General features: G+C 33.7%; 3 protein-coding genes across 3 annotated transcripts; 2 read left to right on the forward strand and 1 right to left on the reverse strand.

Moving 5' to 3' along the window:
• Positions 1 to 224: 224 nt before the first annotated feature.
• On the forward strand, positions 225 to 4125 carry LOC140884537 (AP2-like ethylene-responsive transcription factor AIL5). The gene is made up of 9 exons (XM_073291317.1): positions 225 to 318; positions 566 to 947; positions 1081 to 1163; positions 1404 to 1412; positions 1530 to 1618; positions 1822 to 1895; positions 1985 to 2035; positions 2183 to 2259; positions 3374 to 4125. Exons 1-9 carry the CDS (start codon positions 225 to 227, stop codon positions 4012 to 4014), a joined length of 1500 nt encoding a protein of 499 aa, XP_073147418.1. The 3' UTR covers positions 4015 to 4125.
• Positions 4126 to 12907: 8782 nt separating this feature from the next.
• Positions 12908 to 17340, forward strand: LOC140880923 (VIN3-like protein 2). Its single transcript, XM_073285799.1, has 5 exons — positions 12908 to 13216; positions 13321 to 13406; positions 14403 to 15081; positions 15632 to 15936; positions 16037 to 17340. The coding sequence occupies exons 2-5, from the start codon at positions 13385 to 13387 to the stop codon at positions 17191 to 17193; spliced, it is 2163 nt and encodes a 720-aa protein (XP_073141900.1). The 5' UTR covers positions 12908 to 13216; positions 13321 to 13384; the 3' UTR covers positions 17194 to 17340.
• A 629-nt stretch (positions 17341 to 17969) lies between these two features.
• On the reverse strand, positions 17970 to 20077 carry LOC140882291 (uncharacterized). Its single transcript, XM_073288216.1, has one exon. It carries the CDS (start codon positions 19984 to 19986, stop codon positions 18226 to 18228), a length of 1761 nt encoding a protein of 586 aa, XP_073144317.1. The 5' UTR covers positions 19987 to 20077; the 3' UTR covers positions 17970 to 18225.
• Between the last annotated feature and the right edge of the window lie 3311 nt (positions 20078 to 23388).

Consider the following 23388-nt stretch of genomic DNA (forward strand, 5'->3'; position numbering starts at 1 on the left):
TCCCCTGATCCATCTCTACATATTTGCATTTTAACCCTCGGACAATCCGAGTCTCTCGTGGGACACCCCTCTTTTATTTATATCTATTCTAGCTAGGAGTGTTTCTCTATAAATCTCTTCAATATATATTAGATAGTGTGTACGCTGTTTCCCAAAGAGATCCATTAATATATATTCATCATCTCTCTCGATCTGCTAATAATTTCACATTCGCCAAAGAAATTATGGATATGGATTCTAATTCAGATGATCATCAGAACTGGCTTGCCTTCTCTCTTTCCAACAATTCCCTTTTCCAACCTCTCTTGATCAGCAGCAGTGAGTATTTATATTTATATATAAATACGGAAATGGAATATGATATATTCTAATTACTTTAGTTTATAAATCACTTAATGATTGTTTATTTTGCATAAAATATGAACCCACACCCTCAAAACCAGTGCCAAAATGATTATTTTATTCATTAACTGGACGAGAACGAAGCTATGGCAACCATTTATTTGATTTGGTAGTAGTGTTACATCATGCTTTCGTGTTTAATTTCTTGGGAATTAATTTTTAGGTACCGGGGTTGTGGTTAGTAGCGATCAAGAAAATGGAAGCTGCGGTGGTGCAGCTGCAAATCATCATCAGTTGTCAGTGCTTGGAGGAGCTGGAGGGCCCAAGCTGGAAGATTTCTTGGGTGTTTCCGGCGGATCTTCTGGCGCCGATGCGCCTCAGTTTGGCGATGGGGGTCAGGAGATCATGTACGATGATTTGGAGTTCAAGAATATAGCTGCTAGCTTCTTACGTGGGTTTTCTGATGAAGAAATTAGGACTAGTGCCACTGCCGACACACACAAGCCTTGGACGATGGTCGTGGCGCCGCCGCCGCCTCAGCCTCCGGCGAAGAAGGCGGTCGAAACTTTCAGCCAACGCACTTCCATTTATAGAGGAGTCACTAGGTAATTAATTAATTAAGCTATAGCACACATGCATATATATATATATATTAATTATGAATTGAAAAATTAATTAACATGTGTAATGTAACCGGATGGATCTGATTTTGTGGGCGTGTTACATTTACATTTTCAGGCATAGATGGACTGGTAGATATGAAGCTCATTTGTGGGACAATAGCTGCAGAAGACAAGGTCAAAGTCGGAAAGGAAGGCAAGGTATAATATATATATATGTGTGTGTGTGTGTGTGTTTTCTTCATTAGGGTTTTTACGTACTCTTTAATTTAGAATCTACAGATTATGATTTTGTAATAATTAATTAATATTATTATTTCTTTGACGCATGATTAATATATATCTTATCTTTTAATGGTTTTTCCTTCTCGTGGCCGGCTATACGTTGCAAATGATGATTTGTTTCATGGATTCGTGATTTCGATATCGCAATATTTTCAGTCTATCTAGGTAAGTTAGTTATTCATCACCATTTTATATAATTAGCTAGTCATGTTTAGTTTCAACTATTTGTCACGTTGCTATATATTTTGTTAATGTCTCATATACTTATTCAACAAATTGAAGGTGGGTACGATAAAGAAGAGAAAGCTGCTAGAGCTTATGATCTTGCAGCCATTAAGTATTGGGGTCCGACCACCACCACCAATTTCCCAGTTAAGTCCAAATCAATGTACAGTAATATATATATATATATATTAGATTAGATATTATCAAGGACTACATGAATTTATTACCATGTACGTACGTTTTGGAATATTAGTAATTCGTTGTCTCAATGAAGTAATTAAAAGTGCTGTTCCAATTATCCTTGGCTTGATATGTGTTAAATTTAAACGTTTCGTGATTGCTGCTGCAGGTACTAGATTACGAGAAGGAAATTGATGAAATGAAAAGCATGACAAGGCAAGAATTTGTCGCTTCACTTCGCAGGTTAGATTAGATTATATATCTCCATTTTTTGACCTAGCTAGTATCATCGGATTTCTTGGCTTTGAATGTCTTAATTACATGTTTTACAGAAGAAGTAGTGGGTTTTCACGGGGTGCCTCCATGTACAGAGGAGTCACAAGGTTTGTTCATTTATTTATAAATAAATTTCCGCTTAATTATATATCTGTATATATATAATTGCCATAACTAATTAAGTAGTACTATATTATATCATTGCTAGCTCCAATATTTACATTTTTCGTGACCGGAAATTGTTGTTGTTTCAGGCACCACCAGCACGGCCGGTGGCAAGCAAGAATCGGAAGAGTCGCCGGCAATAAAGATCTCTATCTTGGAACCTTCAGTGCGTTTATTTAATTTCCCTTTTCTCTTTTAATTTCTCCATTAAAGAATTTATTTATTTATTTACTGACATATATATATATATATATGATCTATGCTGAATATATTGAATTGAATGGCACATGCAAGTTGCAAATAAATAGGGACCTTTAAATACTCGCGGTGTTTATCATTGGTTGTCTCGGCGGTGGATGGACTTCTACGTAAAAGATGATAAAGCCTGCAATATAGAGCCGAAATTATTAATTAATAATGATAAAATATAAATGTACGTGGCAATCAGTGCCTGGCTCTACAAAACGGTGCTACATAACATTGTCATTGAAAGAGACCAATAAATTAGAGGAATTGTTTTAATATATATATATATATATATATATATATATATATATATTACTTTTTTATATATTTTTTGGGTTTTCATTCGAAATACTATTTACAGACTACAGTGGTTGAAGGTACTGCTCACTCCTTTGAATACTTGAATTTAAGTATATTTTCTGAAGTCTTTTCTTTCTGTCGACTGGCTCTATCATTTATAGAGAAAAAGACGATCCAGTCCTTATTTCATTAACCTGAGGTACGTACTGAGCCACAGTAAATTCAAAAATCATTTTGTTCATATAATATATATATACCGTACAAGTGGCTAGGGATAATTAAATTAATCAAATTGGCAGAATAGTTATTTTGGTCTGTTGATTTAGGTCTATTTGGAACTTAATAATTTATGATATATATATTCTACGTGCAACCTTCATCATACATGTAGTTTTAAATCTTGAACTTATAATATATATGACATATTAAATTTTTTATTTAGCTAAATATGTAGTACTTACCATGTTTATAAATTCAAGGCAATTAGGTGGCTAAAAATTGCCACCAAGACAAATTTAACAATGAAAGCGACTTAAGATGGGGGAGCTATTATTGGAATTAACCTCGATTGAAATTTGAATCATGTGAGTGATTGAAGTGGAAATGTATCCAAATTAACGTTGATCAATATTTGTGCTTGGTACGAAATATTAATCATGTTTGATTCCTATTTCAAGATGATTTACTTTTGTGATCTAAACTATTTCTTCATGCATGCATGCAAAATCGGACAGGTACTCAAGAAGAAGCAGCGGAGGCATACGACATTGCTGCAATAAAATTCAGAGGCTTAAACGCGGTCACAAATTTCGACATGAGTCGATACGATGTCCAGAGCATAGCCAACTGCAATCTTCCCGTCGGAGGCGTGACGAACAAATCCAAATCCCCGTCGGATTCCTTGTCCGATCCGAGAATCATCGATGGTCTGTTACAATCAGAAGACACCAACAAGAAGCAGGACTTCGCCTCTAGTATCTCTAATTCCCAGAATTCAGCTCCAAATATAAACTTTGCATTGCCCATTAAACAAGATCAATCATCTAGTTTGTGGGCCGCTCTGGGGTACCAAAATCCTTCGAAAAACCCTTATAATCCTGCCACCCTTTGTCAAGATTTGAACGGCGGCGGGGGGATCGTCGACATCAATAACGAGGATTTTTTCGACGTCGGTGGAGGTAATTACTATCAGGGCAATGGTGCAACTGATGATCCTACACACATTGCTGTAAATGGGAACGATGGTACGACGGATACTGCGTCTGTTTATGGAAATGGGACAGAGAGTCGGATAACTAATCAATCCCTTCATCTGTTGCAGCAAGCGAAACCAAACATCTCGGCTTTTCAAACCCCGATTTTTGGCTTCGAATGAACTCATGATCATAGAGAATGGAAAAGTGGGTTTTTGAGAAATGTCAAAAGGATGCAATCATGGGTGTGTTGTTTGATTGGGATACAAGGAGAAGTGGATTGGTCAAAAGGATAAAAGATGGGATTAGTTTACTTTCGCTTTTTGCATGGGATATACGAGAAAATGATGGGATAATATTTGACAATCATTTCGCATCGAATAATTGGTGGATACACACTACCACTGTACTATAACTGAATCTTTTGATTGTTTAAGAGTTCTGTTTTAGATATTATTAGTTTCTCTCGATCTTTTCTTATTAATATTTGTTTCGGATTTCCATTTTGCGAGGAAAGATATGGGAAATTAAAAAAATAATTTTGCATGGTTGCATGTTGGTGATCAGCGAAGTTTTTATTTAAATGAAGATTGTCTCTAAAGCTTTTAAAATAATCAATTTTTTTAAATAAAAAAAGGGTACATGATATCGATCTTTTATAATACTTTGATTCAAGTATTGGATAAAATAAAAATGATTAATCCATCAATATTTTATTATTTAATATATAAAAGCTACTTTATCTCCACATTACTGCGTGAATTGAGTTCAATCTGGTAAGATTATTGCAAGGGTACTATAACAAAAAAGAAGAAAATTGGACATAACAACTTGCCGATGGTTGGAGGCAAGCAATAAATGGTAGTGCTTGATAAAGCTTTTAGTAAGCACTTTTCAGATTTTTTTTAACAAAATTTTGTTAAGGAAAAACTGAGAAGTGTTTCTTAGAAACTCTCCCAAACACTACATATATATCTTTGAAAAAGATCGTGATAGATCGATAACCACGAGAAAATAGTGTTTTTTTTTCTAATATTTTGACGAACCTTGATATTGCTGGTGGTTGTTTCTGTGTGATATGATGAGTTTGGGAGAAAATAAATATTTTTGGAAAAGGGATACTCGAAGCTCAGCTTGAAAGCTTACTTGAGAAATTTTGTATGCAGAAGATTATAGAAATATAATTTTATTACCTTATCAATATTGGTTTTGGGTGTTGGATTGTTGGATTCCAGTGTGTTTTCTTGTCTCAAAGGGGTGCTTTAATTTCGGCACATCTTTTGTGGAACAGCTGATTGAGTTTTTTCACTGATTGACCACCATTTTAACATCTTATTATAGCATTTATTTATTTAGTGATCAAAATTAGAGGTTAATAAATATATGAAGGGGAAAAAAAACACACACACACACACAATGCCCCAATATTAATCGGGTCGAACCACAGAGTCAGGCCCACGTTTCCCGAATTTGGTTAGCCTTCTCAATCTCCCATAACGTTGGAACGGATTTGGGCTTGAATAGTTCATTTAACATTAATCGATACCATAGATTGTTAGTTCAAACACATTAATGTCAAATATAAAAATTAGGGAATTATAGAAATAAAGCTAAATTATATGATAAGTGCATGGTATATTTTAGGTTTTCTTGTTTAGCAGCGTGACGCTCAAGGTGGATTTCCAGGGGTGGAATAGGGTCGGGATCCGTCCCATAAACCCCCTACCCAACTCTCGTCCCGAAAAGAATTGAAAAACTTTTTTTTCTCCCGATCCCGTACCTGAAACATTTCGGGACCGACTATTCGGGATCCCGAATGTTCGGGATCCCGTCGGGTAGGGAGAGAAAATCCCGAATTTTTTTCATGTTCAAGATTTCGTTCAAAAAATAAAAAAAGTGATAATTTTATTAAATATACTATTTAGAAACTTATATTTATAAATAAAAATAAATATTCAACTTAAAACATATAATATTAAAATATTCCGGATAATGTTTCAAAGTTTTGTTAAGATAAAAAAATGTATCGGATAATTATTAATAAAATGTTCGGATACAATTATTAAATAAATTTTGTTAAATAGATTGTCAAATTAATCTCTTGAGTCTTGTTCTACATATTTGTTCTAATTAGATAATTATAAATATGAATTAATTAAATTATTAATTTAATTTTAAAAAAATACACAAAAATAAAATGGCATTTCGTGATTTTACAATTTGATCGTCCCAACAATAAAAATTATGCGAATTAAGTCCACAATTAAGTGTTATATGAGTTGAAACTTAATAATATTTAGCTTATTATATTAATAAAGTTATTAATAAAATATATTATTATATTATTTCGGGACGGGTCGGAAATCTCGTCGGGATAAGGTTTTATTCCTGATCCCGCTCCCGATATTAATCGGGATGGGAAAAATCCCGAAAGTTCGGGTCGGGAAAATTTCGGGTTGAGATTTTTTCGGGACGGGAATGGGATGAGATTCGGGAAGGGTCGGGATTTCGGGAATTTTTGCCACCCCTATGGATTTCAGCCTTAAGTTTGGTGATTTACTTGTATGTTTCTTACAGAGATTTTCAGTGAGTTGTTTCTACGTCTCAAAACAAAGTCAGAGGAGTCGGGAGGGTTTTTGGCGAAGACACTTCGACGCTCAAGTTAGTGATTACTCAAGGAATAATAATCAAAAGTAGAGCGTTATCGTGCTAAAAAAGTGTGTACCTTAATTATAATGAGGTGACTTGAGTTATTTATAGATATTCGAAGCGTTTTCATGTGCTTGAGTCTCTTATGGGCTTTTTTTGAATTCAGGATCTGCTTGAATAAAATCTAAAAATAATTAGATAAGCATGAGGCACAAAAATATTTGAATTGGACCTTTATGAATGGGTCTGGGCCCAATGAACTTTTTAGACGTAATCCATCCGTGATTAAATTCGAACTAAAATGATTCGAGTGTTTTATTAGTCGAATTTCACCAATCTTTCATTATATATATTATATATAATTGAATTTGACAAAATTGTGAAGCCGTCACGAGTTTAGAAGAAAAAAAAGCTTATTGGACCAATATTTTAGTTGAGTATTGGACGTAAAACCCAGGAATTAATTGCAATTGAGCTCCCTTATGTCGTATGTATTAATGAAAAATCGAGTGGTAAGTGGAATTTGTATAGGTTAGGTGCACCCAATTATGCGAATTTTGTATTAAAATAATTGTATACTCCGTCAAATATAATATTTATATTCAACTCATTTACTTCAAATTTTAAGTAAAAAAATATTATCGGAATGTTCTTTTTTTTAATATGTTATTTCTTCTCTCCAATACATTTATTTGTCAACATATGTTTTTAAGTTTCAATTTTGGTCCAATATGTTTGTTCGTTTGTTTTAATTTTTTTTCTCAATATGCGCTAATATGTGATACAATATTGCGGTGCTAACGTACGTAGCGCAAATTAGCATTTTAAAGCACATAAAATATAAAGATACGAGACATTGAAATTTGATTTCATAGATGATCAAAATCACAAAGAGATGAATATACTTGTCTAAAGATGAAAATTTTCCAAATATAAGTATCAAAATCGATCAATGAAATCAAAGTAGTGTTTGGGAGAGTTTTTAGGAATCACTTCTCAACTTTTCTTAACATAATTTCACAAAATTTCAAAATTTTGTTAAGAAAAACTAAAAAGTGCATTCTAAAAACTCTCCCAAACAATACCTAAATGGTGAATGAGATTCCTATATTTAATGGTTTGTATAGTTAATGCATGTGTCGAAAAACTTATTGAATGAGACTTTCTCCTCCTTCGATGAGGAAGTATTTTTTTTTCGATGGGGAAGTATTTGTGATATTGCTTATTTATATAAATTATAAATATACTGCGATATATTCTATAAATTTTGAGAATATAATTAAAAATATGAGATATATATCGAAATAGTCTCATCTATTTTGTGCACCATTCATGTTATTAAGTTGGATATACGTCTTCAGATGTGGCGTTTGGGCGTGGGCAGTGGCGGAGCCACATATAAAGCCCGGGTGGCAAAATTTTTTTTTAAATTTTTAATAATTTTGAATTAATTTGATATTAGCTCGGGTAGCTCGATTCAAAAAATTAAAGTATTGGAGGGCTTAAAATTCTAGCCCAAATAGATTGATATTTATGTTCGCCATTGGTCATGGGGCTCCCAAAACGACCGGATCGGGTCAGTTATTTTTCAAAATGTTTGATTTTAGTACTTGATTTATATATATATTTTGGGTTTCCGATTTTTATGTAATTACCGGTTTAATAAATTTGTAATTTAAATAATAAAACGGACAAACTGATAATATTACCTGAAAACTTTTGTATTTAAAAAATATGTGACTGTTTTTATTGAACACATTTTCCACGTTTAATGAGAAAGCCCAAAAAAAATTAAGGAAAATTGGATACCCGACAAATTTTTATAAAGCAAATCAAACCGAATCGAACCGAACCAATCTGAACCCGAACTCGAACCCGACACCCACATCCAGATATAAACTAAGTCATAAATATAATTTATTTTAAAAAAAAATTCATAAATGTAATAACTACTTTTGACTTCAAAGTATTTCGTACTTAATAAGATATTTGAGTTAGTGAAATATATGAACATCCTGAAAAATTATTATAAGTTTGATTCTTTCTTTCAACATTTCTCCAGTTTGCTTCATGATCTCAAATACTCTAATTGCTTCACATATTAATACCCTTGTTTAATTTGTGCGACGATACCATAATTAACCAAATGAAATTTTAATACATAATTGGATTTTTAAAAAAAATTATGGGTACATTTACAAAAAAAATTATCGTTTACGGACTTACAGTATTACATTTTATACTAAGATTTACTAAATATGCGTATGCCTCATGCCAAAGTTCAAAATGACTCTATTATCGTACGTTTATCTCTATTCTTAAAATCAACAAGTTATTATCACTTAACACTATAAATTTCAAAACTAATCTATATGGGACTTGTGAAGCTTCTATTTTTGTTTATCCCACTTAAATAATAATTTTAATTAATCATCACAAAATACTACACAAATCACGTCATAATTATTTATTTTAATATAATATTTGACTTGTTTAAAAATAATTACATAAAAAAATATTATATTATATAAGAGACCCCTCTAGTAACTAGATAGTTTCTAAAACAAACCAAATTTTCTTCTCCATAGACCATCTATCATTCCCTAAAAACTATTAATACTTTTGCAAAAAATAAAAATTTAGTGAACACAAAAACTAATGCAACATATTTATTCTATAAATAAAATTTTCCATAGATCCACGTATATATGTGATACATGAATTTTATTTTTATTTATTGAAAATGGAAATATCTCAATCATCAAGTAGTCACAGTACCAATTTAGCACATATATATACACACACTCTTAAAAACTGATGCTAAAAAACAGATGTGACGAAAGGATCATTTGAAATTCATAGATTTCAATTATAATTTTATTGTTAACATGCAACGTACTCAGATTCTGAATCTATAACTCCTTCTGTTTCAAATACATAGTCCTACCTTTTTTCACACAGATTAAGAAAAAAATTATTGAGAAAGTAAATTTTATTCAAATTTCCTATTTTATCGCTATTTAATGTATTAAAAATGATTGAATAATTTTCAATGTGTAATTTAATAGGGGTATATTAGTAAAGAAGTATAAAAAATATTACTAAATATGGTATATGACTATATATTTGGGACAAACAAAAAAAAAACATGAACTATATAGTTGAGACGGAGGAAATATTACTTATTTACACAATACTTATATAAAATATAATGAATTTTAAATCATTCATTGAATCTATACTCTAAATTCATGAATTTAAAATCTTTTAATCTAAACATAATTTAAAATATGTGTTCTGGTTTGCATCAAGTGTCTTTATAGCAAGAGCATGATCCATCTCATTAACCGAGCTAGGTAATATTTAAGTCGTGGAAATAAATAATTCACTGCCCTTTTGAGGGTGATGGTCATGGTACTCCAAATTGTTATAAGGTCAAACAAATAAATAATAATAATAAATAAAAACATAAAAAAGTGTACAACTAAGGACCAATGATTTCTGGACCTCATGCCACAGAAAAAAGGCCACTCCCATACAAAACTAGAAAACTATTTATATATATTTCTGAAAATCATTAATATTTGCGATTTTTATTCAAATACCACACCCCCTACGAAAAATAGCCATTAAATTATTTATTTTAAGATTTCATTATTACTCCGAAGTTGGGTAACATTAAAGCCGTGAAAGTTGAACGTAGCGGCTAATTAATACACATGGCAGGCAGCTCAATAATAATTTATAAAAAAATCGTTGAAAATAATTTAGTAATTAGTATACTAAATATAATTTCTTGCCTTGACGTATTTATTTTAGGTTATATATGAAAGAATGATTTCATTTCGGGGAAGATTTTGAAAAAATAGATATCAAATGTCCTTAACATGCATAACGTGTATATAAAATATAATCCCTCATATAATAATATAAATAAATATAATATAATATAAGAGATGAATGGCATCGAGTAACCACTAATCATGTCATGATATAACCACAAAAGAACCATATTATCTTTGACCTTAGTACAAAATTTATTATAAAACACCGTATGTTTTAAAACTAAAGAAGTTATCATATCATGCTCAAACAATCATCGTAAATTTACACAATTCTGTAAAGAATCATCTCTAAAGTTCTTGGATTTAATATATTTTTTTAATAAAAAAAGAAAATTAAACCTATTTATGTACAACTGGCAAACGAGATTACCAGTACAAATAATAGTTTTATTTACGAAATTGTGATACCTCAATCGATTCACAAAATCGATGAAAAAAAGAGATAGAACCTAGCGCTCTGATATCATGTTGAAAAATGCAATAAACCGAAGAGAATAAGCTGGGGAAATTTTCTTCATTGAAGAAATGAAAATTCTGCTATATCTATATTCAAAAATGAGAAAGAAACAGAATATATACATTTCTATTTTCCTAAGCTGTTATGATATCTCACATTAAAATATTAAACTAATAAAGAGTTAGTTATAAACTCATGAGGCAACCCCACCCAATAGGCAAGCCTTTTGGGATGGACACCTCATGAGTTTATAACCTAACATTTGGTGCTCTCGTTGAGAGCCGACGTAGCGGAAGGAGCGGCCTAGAAAAGGGCTACCATCGGATCAGTGTCAATAATTGGAAAAATTATAGGCCGGATTAAGGTGCATGAATGCATGCACTGAATAATGAAAGGTGAGTGAAATCCGTTTAGAGTAGGCCGCCGCGAACGTCGGCTTCTCAAGAGGTCGGCAATGTTATGATATCCCACATTAAAATATTAAACTAATAAAGAGTTAGTTATAAACTCATGAGTCAACCCCACCCAATAGGCAAACCTTTTGGAATGGACACTTCATGGGTTTATAACCTAGCATAAGCACTTCAATCAGAAACACGCTTTTTACAAAATAAAATGCAACTTCTTTTCAGAAGGCTAACCATTTGGATAATTTATGTTGGTGGGTATTTTTTTTCTTCACGTTTGTCATGTCATTCCTACTTCAACAAGAGAGTTTTGCATTCAAATCCATCGTATCGTTGGTAAAATATGTGGTGCAATGAAATTCAATTCGCATAAGATTGTCTCAGTTTATGAAAAACTTTTAGACAAAAACTGAAGTAGTGGGTAAAATCGAGATTAGAGTTATAATCTATGTTTTTAAAATGATTTTTCTCCAACACGCAATGATGATGGTATATGACAAAAACATCTTCAAAGATATAACGATTTTTTTTTGTAATAACATTATTTCAAATTAAAAAACCAAGCGAACAAAAGATGAACAAAGTGAAAGGCAAGTTGCAACAATGTGTATAAGACGGAGTTAATATTTTCTATTTTCGCCAGTGCAAAAAAAAAAAAAAACTCTACTCTCATATAATGTTTATTTGTGTCCATGTGATGAAATTTAATCTAATCCATCGGATCTCATTAGATGTCAGATGAGTTATAACCAAGGGATCATCGTCTTTCACCATATTATATCTGGTGCATTCATTTCGAGATCAATGATCCAGATCACACACCTATTAGATGATCCACAACTCAAGGAACCCATTAGATTAAATCCGCTGGATTTGAATCCGACGATCTATATCGCATCATTTTCGGTTGATGAGATCCTAGCATATGAGTAATATTCAAATCATACATCCAATGATTTTTATTTTTACACATAGACGTAATTAATGATATATTGTTGACATGACAAATCATGAGACATTAGATCTATTATTGGAATAATACTCATATGCTAGGTTGAACTCTACCATCATTTTCTATCTAAGTGCATCTGGTTTTTTGCACCCAATCGCCATCAAACAACCACGATTGTGAACCAACACAACCTTTCGATCCCACACGTCCGACCACATCCCACGGCTCTCAACAATCACCACGTCACGCATCCTAGCGGCACCTAATAGCACACAATTGTAAAAAAATTTAACCTACCCCATGAGTATTATCCTATGGAACAAGTAAATGCATTTTATTTGTTTAAATCATGTGGACCCCATATAATTTAGTGGAACCCACATAATTTGAACCAACTAGTGATTATCAACTACCCCGAAATACCCATAAAATAGGATCGAAGCTATCACACATGTACGATGACCGGACTACACATCGATCACTTCATCAACTCTATTTTTGAGTTGTATAATTAAAGCTTTTCTCACACTAATATGTACGTGCCAAGTGCAAAGATCCACGTATAAAATATACTAAGAGGAAATGAAAGCTATAGAATTCCAATTACAATTACATGTATTCAATGGGCTTGATTATCCAATTTTAAATAGTTAAATTAAATTTTTATGAAGCAATCACCAAATTTATACTCGCGGGACGAATATATTAGGTAAAAGGGCATCCATTTGAAGCCGCTTTTTTGCTTTGCTGTTGCTTGCACTCTTAATTCTCACTTATTTATTTATTTATTTATTTATTCTCAATATTAAATTTTTTGTATTTTTCGATCGATTTTGGTTTTTCATTTCTTTGCTCTTCTGATCTGTTTTCAACGGCCGGGACCTCGATTTCTCTCTTTCATTCTCGACTCAATTCATACATACATACACACCATAAATGTGTGCATAGATGTATGTATATGTCTATCTACATACACTGATGGTGGTGATTCGGATGCCGAAAGGCCCACGTTAAAGACTCATATTTTCATGGATTCCTTGCTTTTGCCCTCGATTTCTACCCCTGCTCGTCTTGGTAATTGTATCTCCTTTTATTTGTATTCATATAACATACATACACTCGCAGCAAATGGGTTTCTTTATGTCAGTGAGTGGGGTTGAAAAAATTTTGTTTTTCAGGTTTGTGAAACGGAGCTTTTGGTGGTAATGTGGGTATAGTTTTCTGTTGTTGAAAATATTAGCTATGGATGCTTCTTCTTTGGAGGGTAAAGACTCTTTTCTTTTTGGTTTTGTTTCTTCTCTAGCCAAAAAATATATATTCTTTTCTCTCTTTTTTTGCGATGTATATATATCTTGATTTTAACGCTTTTCATGCTAAAATAGTGAACCTTTTATTTTCTTGGTTGTTTGGATAACGGGTAATCGATTTCATGGTGGATCTGTTTGCTTGTCTGATTCTCAGAGTGATTTTGTGCCTTGTGAATCGATTATATGTTCTGGGTATTTTTCCTCCCGACGGAATAGGATACACGAGCCACGGCCATGAATACATACGCTTTTATTCTTCTCTCCTTTTAATTTTACAATTTTGATGGTGAACATGTAGTAAGAATTCTCGGTCTACACCCTTCTCATAAAAGCGTTGTGGGATGAAGAAATGCTAATGAAATGCCTGGCAATCTTTCTCTGGGTTGATTATTGTCTATCCAAATGTGCAAGATGGTCACCTAATAGTTTTGAAATATATGGTGCGTGCAATTTGGTGAAATATTTTGTGTTTCAATTGGTTCTGAATAATGAACGTGGCACCCCTCAAGCTTGGAAGTCAATGATGAGGATATGTTGTTTGCATGTCTTTAAAAGTCTTTGCAAGTCTTTCAGTCATCTATTGCTACAGATTTATCATTTTTAGTTCCAGTATTCTGCTTTTGACCATGTTCTCTGATTTTGTGTCTGGACTGGTGTTCTAAGAAAGAATTTCTATTGCCTGAGTTCGCTAGTTTTTTTGACCCCTAAAGTCAACTCTGTGGCTCAGAACTCACTTGCTTTTATCTGTAAAATTACTAAATATGACAATGAGATTAGGCTCAACTAAATCTTGGAAAACAGAATTCATGCTATCGGAAAGTTTTTGTGTAGTTGATCTTATTAAAGTGTATCTGCATGACTTAGTTGCATATAGTCTCGTGCCATTATGCAATCTTAAATGATTGATACTTATGCCAAGGCTTCTTGTTTTAAACCATCTCTTTTGGTTCCAGCATTGGGATTTGATCCATCAAATTGCAGCATGCTGAATACAGAGCAGAAGAGAGAACTTGTCTATGAAATGTCAAACTGGACAGACACTGCCCCTGAAATGCTACAGTCTTGGAGCCGCCAGGAGATATTACAGATTCTTTGTGCTGAGCTTGGAAAAGAAAGGAAGTACACAGGCTTGACGAAATCAAAAATAATAGAACACCTTCTGAAAATTGTACATGAAAAGAAATTGCAGGAGCATGGAAGTGCAAAAGTTTCTGAAGTGCAGCCCTCATCAGAAAATGGTGAAAGAACCATCAAGAGGCAAAGAAAAGCCGACCACCCAAATCGGTTGGTTGTTGCAGCAAATATTACCCCAACTTGTGCAGTTGAAATAAATTCAGGTAGTCCCATATACTGCAAGAATTCAGCTTGCAAGGCTAAACTCTGCAGTGAAGATTCATTTTGCAAACGGTGTTCATGCTGTATTTGCCACCAGTACGATGACAACAAGGACCCTAGCTTATGGTTGATATGCTCTGCTGACCCTCCATTTCGTGGTCTTTCATGTGGTATGACATGTCACCTCGAATGTGCTCTCAGCCATGAAAATTCAGGCATCTCTACTGGCAGGAGGGATAAGGGGCTTGATGGTAGCTTCTCTTGCGTATCTTGTGGAAAAGTGAATGATTTACTCAGGTAAACGTCTGATCTTGTATTTATCTGTTCTATTTCTTGAATAATTATATTATTTTTACATTCAACCGGTATGAAGTTGCAGTGCTTCATCATCAATATTCAACTGCTATTAGTACCAAATGGTGGTGAGGTCTCTGAACTCTCTGGCTGGTGCAATTGGTACATTGTTGAGTTCTTCGTCGTGCTCGCTTTATGGCATTATTTTCTAGTTGATGACCTATTTTTTAAGTGAATAGTAGGAATCATTCTATATTTCTCCCTGCTAGGAGGAATGGAGTCCTTTGTTTTCTTTGTAAGTTTCCCTGTGAAGGTTGAAGTGGTTTAACATGGTCGACATTGTCATTTAATCACCAAGTGAGGATATTATTTGTTCAACATAAATTTTTTGATGTAGAAATGATCTGGTCACACAAAGATCGGGCACGTGCATTTGTGTTGCTCTCTTGTGCTCTATTCTTTTTTTCACCTTTCTTCCTCCACCCTATCCTACACAAAAAGAATAGCAACCAAGAAAGAAGGGGAAAACTTATAAATTAGTGAAATAATGCAGCTCCTGGAGAAAGCAACTTGTGGTGGCAAAAGAGACCAGGCGGGTGGACATATTGTGCTATAGGCTCTCTATAAGCCAGAAAATTCTTGCTGGTACTAAACAATATCAGAATCTATTTGGAATCATTGATGAAGCTGTGAAGAAGCTCGAAGAAGATGTGGGTCCTTTAACAGGTTTACCCGTAAAGATGGCTCGTGGGATTGTGAACAGGCTCTCCTCAGGACCAGATATTCAGAGATTATGTGCTTTTGCAGTGGAGTCACTGGACTTAATTGTTCCCAACCGAGTGTCTAACACGCATTCTGGTACTTTCTTCTCCAAAAGATATTTTCCTCCTCTGATAGCTTCATTCGAGGCAAAAGATAATCATTGATTTTGTATATCCAAATTGTTTCACCCTTGCAGCAAACCTTGTCACATTCGAAGATATCCATACTTCATCACTGACTGTGATCTTGAATTCTGATCATGCAAATATGGAAAACGTAGTGGGTTATACCTTGTGGCATCGGAAAGCTAACGACACATCCTATCCTGTGGAACCTACTTGCAAATTGTCAGTGCCAAATACAAGGTTCCTGCTTTCTGGTCTAACTCCTGGTACTCCTTACTTTCTCAAGGTTGTTACACTTGGCACGGACAAAGATATGGGGTTTGATGAATTCCAGTTTCGAACTATAAGTTCACAAGATGAGTTGCGAACTGTGAAAAAGAGCTTGGATGTCGAAAGAAGTCTCAGTCCAGCTACCAACTGTAGCAGTCTTTCCAATCCTTCCTCAGTGGAAGATGAGATTTGCAACGGCATTCCTAGAAGCATAGAGAATCCAGAGGATAATTGTTTGCCTTTTTGTGGGAATGGTGATAAATCTTCTGAGAATATACACCTAGACACCATCGATTCTGTTGACATGTACACAAAAGAAACTACTGGAGATGCAGTCTCTTTGTTGGATCAAGATCTGGGAGTGGACAAAGTCAACGGCATACCAAACAGCGCTGCTTTCAATCTCAAAAACAAAGTATTGTGTAACGGCCATGTGCAAAATGGGTCCAATACTCCTTTTGGAACTGGCTCAGAATATGTGCCTTACGTGGATACTAGTTCAGAAGCTGGCTTACCTGTCACTCCTAGCAAGTTAGAGAACGTGAAGGATGGAACTGGAAGAAATAACAGACTCAAAACCAGCAGCAAGAATGTTGAGATAAAGTCCACAAGGGATGAGGAGCCTCAAGCTGGCAGCTCATCCAAGAAGAGAAGTGGCCAAAGTGGTGACGAGGATGGCACAGGCGTTGGAGACAAGGATTTTGAATATTGCGTGAAAGTGATCCGATGGCTGGAGTGTGATGGACATATCGAGACAACGTTTAGACAGAAGTTTTTGACTTGGTACAGCTTGAGGGCTACCCCTCAAGAAATACGAATTGTGAAGGTATTCATAGATACATTTGTTGAAGATCCCGCATCTCTAGCTGGGCAACTTGTTGACACCTTCTCTGATGTTGTTTCAAACAAGAGATGCTCGACTGTACCTGCTGGATTTTGCTTGAAGCTATGGCACTGAGAGGTTCAACATGTCCTGCTGCGAAAGATATGATAACAATATTCTTCTAATTTAGAAATTTTTATCATTCTTCATTTGAACAACCTTGATTCATACTTCGTGGTTAGGATTTTAATTCATTCTACATGTTCAGTTTAGTTTATACTCTTCTATCCCTTGGAGATATTTGCCATTTTATAGAATGTTGCACTGTGGCATCATCGTCGTATAATTGGCTTCTGAAATATCAGTCTATATATAGATTTTGGCACCTCCGCATGTAATTGATTCCGAGGCTTGGAAGCGCATTTGTATGGTAATATCTTTCGGCAGGGGTTAAAGGATTAAAGGTTATCCATTAAATTTCTTGGGTGGATTCAAAATTCTCGCATCTTTCATTCTTTCTTCACAAAAAAAGAAAAGAAAAGAAAAATTCACTTGTTCTGGATGGATATACTATTCTTGCACCCGTAATATTATCCATCTGCCGCAAAATTCTCAACTTCTGTAGCTCCCAAAACCCGTGTTGGGTGAAAGTTAACAGCCAGCCATAGGTTTTTTACTTTTTTCTACTGAAAACTAAGATTTTTGGAACAATAAAACTTGTTCAAACGGTTCAAGGACACAATTCGTGCTCTTTTGACAGACTTGGAGCTCAATCAACAAGAAGAAGATAACCAAACATATAGCTAGCTGATAAAATCAGGACTAAAAAAAAAAAGAAAGAAAAACATGCATGTGGAAGCATGCAAATTGTAAAATCCAGTTGGGCATTTTTCTGGAACTTTGTTTCAATGGACACATCAATCTACTGCTGGTTTCTTATCAAATGGAGTAAAATTTTCAAAAATAGAGAATAATTCATCAACACCAGACTTGGGGTCTAATGAATTGTCTAGGTGGTAGTCTGTATAAGAAGAATCACAGAATTAAAGAATACAAACACAAGAGTATCACAAAAACCTAATCCGTTTTAATCCTCAAGCCAACATAGATTAAAATCAAGGAAAAAGAAAATCAACCCAACATGATCCTCTCCAATCTAAATTGCCATCAAACAGAACGAGTCCGCATTTTTTTCCCTTTTATCGCCGGTGTGGCACTCCTGAATACCTTCTGGATTTTCTTCCTCTTTGCCTTCTCTTTGGGAGGAGGAGTCTCTATAATGGGCCCAGGAGGGACCCCCTTCTTTAATGCACTACCCCTTGGAGTAACAGATGGAGGTAATCTCAAGCTTTCTGGAGGTAATGGGTTATGTGGCTTCCACACCAAGTTATTCTTCATGGCAAATCTAACTTTCTTGGCACTCTTCCCCACACTCTTCGCAGAAGCATCAGCTTCTGCATCTCCAGCCTCATTTGATTGACCAGACCCTTGACCCTCTACACTTTTTGATCTTTTTCTCCTCTTTCTTGCATGCATACTATGTTCTGCTGAAACAAGGGGAGTATCAGACAGACCTGAATACTCATCACCATCAAAACCAGCTTCAGCCGCAATTTTCTCAAATTCTTTCTGAAGATTTGCTATCACAGATTCATCCATATTAATTGCTGGCTCATCAGTTTCCAAGTTATCAATCAGATTATCCTCAAAAGCAGTAATATCACTACTCTTCTCCATATTACCAGAAGTGTCTTCTTCTCTTTTCTTCCTTTTGTTCTTCTTCCCTTTAGCCTTCTTGTCATTTCCATTCACCCCTTTTCCAGCCTTCTTACTCTTCTTCGGGATTCTAGCATTAGAGTGAACCCTATCGTCTTGTGAATCCTCAACCCTGTCTGGTTCCCTCAATTCACCATTAACTTTACTATTATAGCTAGTTGGAATCAACTGAGGTACCTTATCATCATCATCATCATCATCATCACCACCATCACCATCACTAACACTAGTGAATTCGGGTATCATAATTTCGATCCCTGACAATTCAAACTCCTTCTCCAATTTCAGATAGTCTTCATGCAACCCCAAAACCACCTTCCTATTCCCCTGAACACACTCTACTGATGAACCAATCTCATACAACCTCCCTGATAATCCCATCCTCAGAGCAACCACACCCAACACATCCTCTTCATCCTCCTTGCAAGAAACTCCCTTCCTCTTCTTCTCCAACAACCCCTTTCCTACATTCACTAATTCATCAAACACACAACTTTTCACTTTCCCCAACAAAATTCTATCCTTACTTCTCATCATAACTGCAAAAAAAGGCCTCAAAATCAAATCAACCATCTCCTGCGTCACCGGAAACTTAATCCCCTTCAACTCCTCCAAATACACAGACGCCACTTGATAATTCACCCCATTCCCCTGCAACTTATCCTCCGCCAAGAACCCATCATCCTCCAAAACCCTCAAGTATTTCCCCAAAAGCTCGCAATCCCATTTTCTCAATCTCATCAACTCAAACAACGCCCTCACGAAGCGGCGTATCAGCAAGTAAAACTTGTCCAGCCTCAAGCGGTCTATGCCAGACCACTCGCGGCGAAGAGTAAGTAAAAACCCACGGAAAAATTCCAACGAAAACGAGGGTTGGAGCGATAAAAACAAAGAAGTAAGCTTGTCAATTAGTGCGACCTGGTTTGGTGTTTTGTCAGCGTGCCAGATGCAGTAAAAGAGGCCCTTCCATAGCTTCTTGATGTCAGATTCGGAGAGTTGGTGGGGTTGAGATGCCAGCCAAGATTGGATAAGGCGGAGGGATTGAGATCTGACGGTGGTGTTGCATGACGCCAAATACTTGATTAAGGCAGGGCCACCGGCGGATGCAAGGGCAGGTAGTAGGGGTTTGGGTTCTCGGGGTCTCTTCTTCATTGAGGAGGTAGCTGCTGTTGCTGTACTCGCCTAGGGTTTTTTTGGGTACCAATTAGGGTTTTTGTGACATACAAGAATAGAGAACGTTGGAGACGACGCCGTACCGGGGCAGCCAGCAGCATCTAACTATTATAGGTAAAATTTTATTTGCAAAAACTCAGATGGTTTCAAGGGTCATTGTTTGAGACGGGTTTTTTATATAGGTTATTTAATGAAAATTATTATATTTTATGCCAAAAATATTACATATAATTATAAATATAGATAGGTTTGATCCGTCTCACAATGAGACTGTCTCAAAGAAGTGTTACTCAAATTTATTTTGGCAAGTGGCAGCTAAACGATATTCATTTATTATGGTGAAAATTATCAATTTTATGTTTTATGTTTCCTTCTTATATAAACGATATTCATTTATGTTTCCTTCTTGATTTGATCAATCGCTTTTCAATTAACCCAATTTGATCATTTATTATGGTAAAAAAAACCTTTTTTATCTTCGTTAAATTGTTCTACTCAGGTGAGTTAGGTTACTCAAATTGGATCAATTAGCGTGACATATTTTTTATTAAACATGATTTTCTCAGTATATTTGTCGTGGTTGTTTTTATTTTTTAGTTATTTGGTTTTCGAGTTTCTATAATATTGTAACTGATCATATTGTCTATTGAAAAAAAAAAATATGATAGCTAAACTTGATTACGATTATTTAGTTGATAATTTTGTGCAACAAAAAGTGCGGAGAGTGTGGATATTTTGTTATTAGATTTTAACTTATAAATATCATTTTTTATAATTTAATAAAACGTAGCATATTGGTTTATTAAATTAGACATGAATGATATATATGTTTCATTTAATTTTTAGCCCGAATGTAATATTTTTATTTAATAAAAAATTATATAAAATATTTCTTTAACAATTAGCCTAGGTACTCCAAATTTCTGGAGATGGCTCTGGCTCTGGTTATAAACGGTAAATTAGAAACTATGGAGATGTCTTCAGGTGCAGATAGTTATGAGATGGATAAATTTGATTGGAGACCATTTCAAACCCGAAACAGAATGACATGCAAGATAATTAAGTTGCTTGAATCAAATTCGAACTTTCCCATGTACTTATATCAGTGAATGAAATGGTGCATCCAATGTTTGAAGTTTTCGTCCCATATTTATCGATAACGTAGTTTGTACATGTAAGATCTAATTTACCGTTTATAACATGCATTTATTTGGAGATTATTTAAAGTTTTGAGGTTGTTAACTCCCAAAAGATTGGAATTGAATTTGTTTCATTTGTAACACGTGAACTCTTTTTTTTAATTGGATAAATTTAATTATTTTGGACTCCGTAATGCTTTTTTTTTTTTAGGAGAAAATTGATTGTAAACATTATGCGTAAATAGTATATCACTTATCATATATGTATGATCTATTAATTTCACATCTTTCTAAGTTATATTCCATTTGAGTTGTGGGATTTTGCCTTTTATTTTTCCTGGATAAATTTCAAAAAACATTTTTATGTTGAATTTCCTGCATATATAAATTCATAAATCAAACGCAACATGGGAAACTACATCTCGTCTCAAGTTGTTCCTCTACTGGACTATGTTTTTAGCTTTTAGTTTGAGGATTGTTTTCTTCGTTTGAAACAATTTATTTAGGCTTCTAAAAGTTAAAAAAGAAAAAAAAAATAGATAAACAAAGTTTCAAGTCGAATAGAATTAAGAAAGATTATGTTCAAAAATTAAATATTCTCATTCTATCCTAAGATCATAGATGACCCAATATCGAGGCACATCTATCTTAAATAAGAGAGACAATGTCATCAAGTCAAGAAATTTTTAACGTATAATTTTTTTAAAAAAACACATAGATAAAATATATTTATAAATATTAATGATTTTTAAAATTAGATTTTTAATTCGTGTAAACAATATTGTCAATATAATCATTATTTATAATGCTCACATTATGAATCCAAAAATAAATATATCATCATATTCTATATATCCTAATTCCTAACATAATAGATTCCTACCTCATATAATATCGAAATATACCCAGGATTTTTTTTATAATCCAAAAAAAAAATCAGTAAATAAATAAAGAGAATTTAAGGATTCTAGCCTACTTCCAAACCATATTTTTAAAAATAGCCTTGTTCATCAAATATTTTGCAGTATAGCCTTCCATAAATTTAAAATCCTAAAATATCCTTTTAAACATGTTCTAAATTAGTAGATTCTATTACTATAACTCACTCAATAAATTAAGAGAGATTTACAACACTATATTTGGAAGAAAAAAAAAATTGGCTCGTAAAAATATTGTTTAAAATGTATTTTAAATTAACACAATATTTTTCACAATATGCATATGATTCAACACCGTATTAGAGCCGAACCCCACAACTATATCAATAATCAATGTATCAGTCTCTACTCTCCAATTACTAATTACTGCACGTAGATAACATTACTCTAACAATTAGCTTTGTGTGATATACTTATCAATATTTCATAAAAAATTATATAATTTGATATTCATCATGAATTTTCAATACATTAAAACATGATATAAAAAACACATAAAAAATGATGCAAAAAGAAAAAGAGATTACCTCCCTTGATTTGATTTGATGGTTGGCGGTGAGAGTCTGGGAGAGGGAGAAGATAATATAATGAAATTTGTGACTTTTTCAATACACTAAAATAAAATATAAGAATAAATAAAAAATCAAAACCACAAAACATGAGATTTCGTATCTTGGATTTAACGTTTTGTTGGTGGCAGCAAAGAGAAAAAAATAAGAATGATAAATCGGTGATAGCAAGTGATAATAGGGTTTAAGGGATAAATTTGTAACTTGGAATGATTAAAAGGCTAATTTGAAAAAATAGCTAAATTAAGGCCAAAATTAATTATAGATACTTGTAGAAGGCCATTTTAAAAATTCTCTCATAAATAAATCAACCATGTGGAAGAGTACGGGGTGGAAGTGGAACATCTCAATATAAGATATGGGAAAGATCAGGAAATTTTTTAATACAAATCTAGAAAAGTATACAATTACTATATATTGTCGATCGAGTTTGTTAGAATAATTAAGATTAAATTATGTCAAATTGTCAATGACCCACTACTTCTTTTTCTTTTTTAAAATGGCATTCTTTTATATGTTGAAATATACATGTAAGATGATGACTACATTTTTTTTATTATTAAAAAAAACATACACCGTAGGGAATAATTAATTTAATAAATTGATGTAAACTTTAAAGAATAAATAAAGAACTACTTATTTATATAATTTTTTTTAAAAAATAACTTAATCAATGAAAATCAAGTGTTCTTCAATATATATATATATACACTAGCGTCCCTTGCATGGGATGCG

This window comes from Henckelia pumila, chromosome 2 (genome assembly GCF_033568475.1).
Source record: "Henckelia pumila isolate YLH828 chromosome 2, ASM3356847v2, whole genome shotgun sequence".
Classification (NCBI taxonomy): Eukaryota; Viridiplantae; Streptophyta; class Magnoliopsida; order Lamiales; family Gesneriaceae; genus Henckelia; species Henckelia pumila.

What these genes read in the sequence shown, in the direction of transcription:
- LOC140884537 (XM_073291317.1), top strand. Translation starts at nt 225, where the DNA reads ATGGATATGGATTCTAATTCAGATGATCATCAGAACTGGCTTGCCTTC. An exon ending in CCACCACCACCAATTTCCCA is followed by an intron (nt 1,619 to 1,821) that starts GTTAAGTCCAAA and finishes TTGCTGCTGCAG; the next exon opens with GTACTAGATTACGAGAAGGA. An exon ending in TCTCTATCTTGGAACCTTCA is followed by an intron (nt 2,260 to 3,373) that starts GTGCGTTTATTT and finishes AAAATCGGACAG; the next exon opens with GTACTCAAGAAGAAGCAGCG.
- LOC140880923 (XM_073285799.1), top strand. Translation starts at nt 13,385, where the DNA reads ATGGATGCTTCTTCTTTGGAGG. An exon ending in GGATGCTTCTTCTTTGGAGG is followed by an intron (nt 13,407 to 14,402) that starts GTAAAGACTCTT and finishes TTTTGGTTCCAG; the next exon opens with CATTGGGATTTGATCCATCA. An exon ending in AAAGTGAATGATTTACTCAG is followed by an intron (nt 15,082 to 15,631) that starts GTAAACGTCTGA and finishes GAAATAATGCAG; the next exon opens with CTCCTGGAGAAAGCAACTTG.
- LOC140882291 (XM_073288216.1), bottom strand. Translation starts at nt 19,986, where the DNA reads ATGAAGAAGAGACCCCGAGAACCCAAACCCCTACTACCTGCCCTTGCA.